The sequence below is a fragment of the Protomyctophum parallelum genome (genome assembly GCF_964188405.1).
Source record: "Protomyctophum parallelum genome assembly, chromosome: 2".
NCBI lineage: Eukaryota > Metazoa > Chordata > Actinopteri > Myctophiformes > Myctophidae > Protomyctophum > Protomyctophum parallelum.
Window position 1 is genome coordinate 43,236,123 of NC_139699.1, and position 6,898 is coordinate 43,243,020.

The window sequence follows — 6,898 nt, forward strand, 5'->3', positions numbered from 1 at the left end:
GAAATTAAACCGTCACCTCATTTTGCAAAGCCCTGAACGCTGGCATACAAAGGATAGTATAGTAGGCTAATAACAATATAATAAAATAATACAATTATATGGCTGCCATTTTCAAATGCATTGATTCAAATGGAAAGAGACATGTTTAGGGAAAGTAGCAAACAATTTGTGACATATGATTCAGTTGAATTGCTGTATAATTTTCCTCTAGTCCTTTATGTACCTTAAGATAACCTGATGAAGGTCTAAAACACATATGCAACTTTAGTCACAACTTCTTGCAAAAACATTTGTAAAGTCAACTGCACCAATGCAACTCCTTGTAACTCTGAACTGCCATTGGGGACAATGGTTGCAAAGAGTTGCATGGCAAATCATTGGTGTAGTTTGGGCTTAACTAGCAAATATTTGTCTTGCATTTGAAGACATGAAGACATGAATATTTTTCTGTCATGTACTGAGCTGACAGTAGAGTATTGCAGCATGCACATACACTTTGACCTTTCAAAGACCACATTTTAAATTGATTTATTAAAAAAAAAAAGCATAGCATCTTAAAAGAACAGAAATTCAATGTCATGGGTTTGTTTTTCTTTTTTTCTTTTTTTTTACATCAAACACTGCCATCTTCTGTGGGAGCATAAAACCGGACAGACACACTAAGAAATTAAACATGTTTGCTAGAAAACTGCTCCCGTTCCTTCTTCAGATAAAAAACAAAAGAAAGATCACAGACAGTATGTTCTTCCATCAGTAATAAACTTGTCATTTACGGCCCGCATCTCCAATGTAGTGAGGTTCATGTTTAAGTTAGGCCAGAGTTTAGTCACCCTTTGTCCATAATCGCGCTGTCTCTGATCGTGACTGGAAAATGCTGCGCTCATAGAGACAGCCAGACACTGCACATATTTTTCCATGCAATTTAGTTGTAGATGAAGTTGAACCTAAGGAAAGAGGGGAAACCAAAACATTAACAGGCGTCACATATACTGTAGGACATGGTTAGTTTTATGCTTTGCACATTTATTTAACTCTGCATGTGCGGTCTTCAGAATGTTTTGAGTGGTGCAACCACTCCTAGAACCAGTGATCCGTCCGTCCCCGTCTGTAGGTTTAGGGTACCAACAGGGGTCGCTGTTTCACCACTCACTTCAGACAGGTCTGATTTTCTACCATCATTTGTTCAACTCAATTCATTTCAAGTCATAGTAGGAGCTGTAAAAAAATAAACAATAACTCACACCTAGATTAAAAAAAACCAACATCTATTGACAGGTGCATAGGCAAAACATCTAGTGCACATGAAAAGAAAAACCTGCACACTGCCAAACGTACAACTATTAAGAAGAGAGCAGCAGCCGTCACAGATAACCATTTGTCGCATGCCTGAGGAGTCATAGTAGCAACATTGATTTATTTCATGCTTATTCTCAGTATCAACAAGTATCAACCTTTACCAGGTGCATGGCTCAGAATAATTCATAAGCTGAAACATTCCAACAAGTTTCAATAAATTAATTCATCCATATTTCCTAATAAAACGCTCTCCAGTTTCATCTCACCTGGACAAAAACTACTGTTCGAAATGTCTAACTGAAAGTACAAGTCTACATCACGTTGCCCAGCCTACTGGACCTTTCTATATCCCTGTACCTCCACTTAAGACAATTTAAGAGATACATGTTGTCCAGTCTACATATCGCTGTTGACGGGCAGAAACCTCCCATCTCCATATTCTAACTATGTGGGTTTTTTTTCTCCCCGTAAATGAATGCCTTACTTAATCATACTACACACACAAGTATCAAAAGTAGCAGATCTTGCAGATCTCGAAAACATTGAGGTATTTCCGTTCTTTTCGAGTTTCAAACCATTAACCATAATTACTAGAATAAAAGGTGGATTATTGATTGCACAATCACCCACACATTACAGTTTTAAATGGGTGGCCATAGACAAGAAGTGGCAGAGTGTGTCAGGGAATCAGAAGGTCCAGTGTTTGCCCCCTGGCTGCTCTGTGTCATAGAGTCCCTGAGCAACTTCACACTTAAAACCTTTGCAGTCTCATATGGCACCGGTACAAAAAAGGACAGGCACTTTGTTTTTTAATTTAAAACAAAATACCAGACGGTAACCTAGGGGTGGACAATAAATATTTGCAGTTCTATACCTAAATTTATACTTTTGTAGAACGACAGTTTCGTTATCCAAAATTAAAAAGTATTTTGGTCTACTCTAAATGTTTCGTTAATCCTTTTTCTTTTAGTTACTTAATACTGTTACCTTGTAGGTGGATGAACAAATATCGTGATAATATCATGTCTTGTGATACTGCTTGAAATCATTGTGATTAGGGATGCACCGAAAATTCGGCCACCGAAAATATTCGGCCGAAAATGGCTAAAAATGTATTTTCGGCCTATTCGGTTTCGGCTCAAATAAGCCGAAAAATATCACCGAATAGTAGTAGTGGTCCTAAAGTTGTGAATCGATATAATTCAACTAAACTGCGGGAAAAACACAGATGTACAAGCCCAAAGTGCTGTGCATTGCGACGGGTAGATAACTTGTAGATCTGCTACTTCCAGCGCAGGAAGGGAAGGGCGCATGCTTATGACGCTCTTTAAGACAGTCACTCACACACAACACACGCAGCAGTCAGCAGACAGAATGCACAGACAGATCCGAGTCCGACACAACTTTACTGCACACATATGTGCTTTCATCCACGCTTCCATAGCCTTTTAAATCTTATTTCCCATCCACGGGCACAAGCAAAGTGATATCAGCAGCTGCCTTCCACCCGATCTGGATGGTGGTGGTGTTGTCTGACGAGGGTAGCTACTAGCTAGCATGGGAGCTAACATTAGTTTAGCTCTGGTCCATATCGTTAGAAGGAGTCCTCCTTAATAACGCTATAGTACTTTCCATCCGTATTCCGTTCCCCAACTAAACCCCTCACACTCGATGCTGCGTTTACACGGGCAGACACAAAGACGAATGGATATATCATTTGGAGCAGCTACACGTCTTTGCATCAACATGTTGCTGGTTTCCATTATAAATGAATGATAGAATATCCTTGCGTCTGCCCGTGTTTAGTTTCACTGTCAGGCAGACCTGTCGAAACTATGCACTTCTCAAAGACATGCCAAGTTCAAACCCACCACTTGAATATTACTTTCCCCAGCTATCTCATTCCACTTTCATTTATTTTATTCCATAGTCTTAGTTTTTCCCTAATAAAGTTGTTTTTTATTTGTTTTCTCATGTTCCCCTTGAAAAGCATCTTTAAGTATTCAGAGAAGCATTATATAAATAATATTATCACTATTATTATTACTACTTGTTTTATTGCCTATGATTATGTAGAAAAAAAAGCTCACTGCTCAGGTCAAATAGGCCTATTGATATGCGATTAAAATGAGATTAATTAATCACAAAGCCTCCAATTAATTCGATGTTTTTTTAATGGACCCATAAGTGTTTATTATTTAAGTTAGGTTTTGCCATAATCATGTCTTTTGCCATAATCAGGTAGCTTTACAACAAAGATGTATTCGGCTATTCGGTATTCGGTTTTCGGCCAACTGTTTCCTATATTCGGTATTCGGTTTCGGCCAAGAATTTCCCTTTCGGTGCATCCCTAATTGTGATATAATATTTTTCCATAACGCCCACCCCTACGGTAACCCCTAACTCTTCTCTGTATTAATGGCACTTCCGCCCCCACTAGACCAGGTTTCCTGCCAGGTTTCCTGGGTCGTCCGCACAAGCTTTTTTTCGTTTCTTTTGAAAACAAAACGCCTGCAGTCCCTGAGGCTAGGTAAGGGTGGGTGACAATAAAGGTTTTCCGGGCAATTATTAAGTCCCTCTCCAAAGACTATTATAAAAATATTGTGAAAATCCTCAAACCTATATCTTGCAAACACTATGCAAGTACATGGTGTACTATACAGTACACCAAAAGCTTAAATATACCTGCTCAATAGCTGTGGTAGACTGGAGATGATTGGCCCATACCCAGGAGCATTGTCATACAGCTCAAACAGCGGCGCTGCCACCAACTTATAGTTCTTGGGGACAGCAAACAAGGCTACAGGGGAAAAAAGCACAGGCATGAGTGAAGGACAGCAAAACCAAATGTAAGCACTCGTTACAAACAACAGTCTTTTACCGGGTGGATGGTCCGAAGAAAATGAAACAAAAACACAAGATCACCAGCACCAAAGTTGTTCCAATACCGATACCAGTATCGGAAAAGCTGCGGTCTAGGATTTTATCCACGATCAGTGGTTCTCAAACCTTTTTATTTCAAGGACCCCCATAACTCTCAGGGTTTGAGACCCCCTCAAGGAACCCTGAGTCACTGGACTCACTTATTTATCCTGTGTGTGTGTTTGAGTTCACACTCCTGTTTTGATCAAATTAGACCTGAAAGTGCATTTTCTCTTTACTAAAGATGGGAGACCCCTATACTGAACTAACAGTGTACGGGGATAATTACTATCAGAATATCGAGCTATTACAAATTACTTGAACAAAAACATATCATTTGAAGTCATATTCATCCACCAACCTCAGTAGAGCATGGTGCTCCTATGGTCTGATGCACTTACCCTTTTCCTGCAACTGAACAAGGAATAGTTTTTTATGTTCCTTAGGTTTGGTGATGTGTGCTGGAATGTAAGGGTACTGCAAAAACACAACCAGTTCAGAGTTTGGATTAGCATGATACAGTAAGTACAAAATGTGTACCATATGACATTTTGTGCTTAGCATACAAGCAAACATTTAAAATCGGTAAGTAATCAAATAAATCAATCTCATCTGACCACCTGTGGAGGCTCAAAGTTGGGGCGCCACCAGTTGCCAATGCAGTCATCAATCACCCAATCCTGTTTCACCCCATCCTGACGGCCGAGGATCTGACATACAACCAGAATAAATATCAATGTTTATGTCCATCGTCCATATTTATATTTTATTTATAGTAATAATTGAGCTTCAACTGCACAGGTTATGTGTGATTCTATATCTGCTGCCATGTTTGTCTCCTGCAACTGTTTCTCAACTTTATTTTTTTTGACCATGACAACATAATGCAAATTTGACATTGTGTCCTCGTGTTATACGACTTTATTTAGCCCCTTTCTTTCTCTGTTCTTTAAACCATATAACACTTTTCTTGACACTGTTTGGGATCTTGTACAACAATAAAGTAGAAACAAAGTCTTACCTCCGTCATCAGGCGTTTCAGACCTTCCACCTCATCTTCCCCCGGACTCAACTCTCCACCAGGACTGCAAAAGAACATAAGAACCTCTTATCGCCATATTTTAACTTTTTTCGTAAATTAACGCCCTACTTGATCATACTACCTACAGCGTCACACAAAATGACAAAAGTAGCCGATCTGCAGGCTTGCGACACGATTCGAGCTTGTAGATCTGCTACTTTTGCCATTTCTGAAATTGACTCCTGAAAGCTAACAATTTTGGACATTGTAGGAGGTTTCCACCTGACAGACGATAACTACTGTCATAAATGCACCGGACAAGTGAATGTTGAAACAATACACCTTTAACCCATTTAAAGGTCTCAGGTTTAAGACTTTCCACTCACAGTTTGAAGAACGTGGTCCCCAGCTGCAGCAGTAATACATGAGGCAGTCTGTGTTCGTGGACAATGAGGACGCCCTCCACTGTCCTCCTCATGCCCATCTTGTCAAACTCTTCCCTCATCCGCTGGAACCTGGCTGCCACTGAGCTGTCCTTCTCATACAGAGGCTCCTTGGTGCCGAACGTGTAGTTGGTAAGAGGGTATCTGCAATAAATTAAATAATACATGCACATTCATTAACAGAGTCATGTGAAATAAATACATGTAGCAGAGTGGCTCAGAGCCTCTTTCACACGGTACACCCACGTTCGAATCCCAGCGTCACACACGTCAAAATTGCAGAGTCCAGAGATTTTTAATTTGTGTGAATTTCAGCCTCTGCGAGTGGTATTTATATGCAAATATCATGACCAATGGCATTGCATTGAACACGTTTAGGTGAAAAATATATATTAATTAAAATATGTTGTATTATTACAGGGTTAAAAAGGTAGTGTCATGGTCCTTGCAGAGATGCAGACTGATGCGTTTTTCAGAAAAACGGCAGTAGCGTAATAAGAAATAAATAAGAAGTATGTCATGTTGGTAGAAATCTTTTGCCAAAATGATACTAACAACAATTCTTCTACAACTACTATTATTACTTACAGGTTGATGGTCCTCTCCAGCGTGAGGGGTTTGGCCGGGCCGCTGATGTATTTGTTTCCCCCGAACTGAACGGCGCCGCGCGGCCAGCCGGTGGAGGAGCGAGTGGGAGGCACGACGGCCATAATAACAATATGGATATTAATTAATACACTACAGTTAGAGTAGTAGAGCCGAGGCGGTAAAAGGGATGGGGAAATATGATCAGAATAACAAAGAAAAACTACACGAGAATGAATCAGGAAACCAACACACACAAAAAAAATGTCGCCGCGTTCCCGTCTTCTTCTTCCTCCTCCACTTCCTTTCCGTTTCCGCTCCAGTGTTGCCAGGTTTTGGAAGAGAAACAAGCAAGCCCAAAATAAGCGACTAGGCTAGCAACTACACTTCAGAAACAGTACCCCAAAAACCGCAACCCTAAAACTACCAATATTTACTAAGCAACTTTACAGAAAAATAAGCCCAAAGTTGCTTATACTAAGCGGACATGGCAACCCCTGATGTTGGCGGCTTATCAAGTCTGAGGTGTTATTGCACACCAGTGACCCCTAGTGGCGGGGAGTGTGAACAGCAGTTTATATTTATTATTATGTGATTGTGAATAGTGAATAGTAGTATTAATAATTTTATG

At 40.1% G+C, this 6,898-nt stretch overlaps 1 protein-coding gene across 2 annotated transcripts; it reads right to left on the bottom strand.

Moving 5' to 3' along the window:
* Positions 1–512: 512 nt before the first annotated feature.
* On the bottom strand, positions 513–6,553 carry nudt21 (nudix hydrolase 21). 2 transcript variants are annotated; one of them, XM_083757523.1, is made up of 7 exons: positions 6,271–6,553; positions 5,626–5,826; positions 5,240–5,303; positions 4,839–4,928; positions 4,620–4,695; positions 3,982–4,096; positions 513–944 (listed from the first exon to the last, which is right to left on the bottom strand). In XM_083757523.1, the coding sequence occupies exons 1-7, from the start codon at positions 6,390–6,392 to the stop codon at positions 923–925; spliced, it is 690 nt and encodes a 229-aa protein (XP_083613649.1). In that variant the 5' UTR covers positions 6,393–6,553; the 3' UTR covers positions 513–922. The 2 variants fall into 2 exon arrangements, with proteins under 2 accessions (XP_083613649.1, XP_083613648.1); XM_083757522.1 differs by having other exon boundaries at positions 4,836–4,928.
* Positions 6,554–6,898: the final 345 nt, after the last annotated feature.

Bases quoted from the DNA above. Each gene is read 5' to 3' on its own strand.
- nudt21 (XM_083757522.1), bottom strand. From the start codon at position 6,392: ATGGCCGTCGTGCCTCCCACTCGCTCCTCCACCGGCTGGCCGCGCGGC. The intron at 4,929-5,239 runs GTAAGACTTTGT...GTTGTATGTCAG, and splicing joins TGAAACGCCTGATGACGGAG to ATCCTCGGCCGTCAGGATGG. The intron at 4,696-4,835 runs GTCAGATGAGAT...GTGTTTTTGCAG, and splicing joins ACTTTGAGCCTCCACAGGTG to TACCCTTACATTCCAGCACA.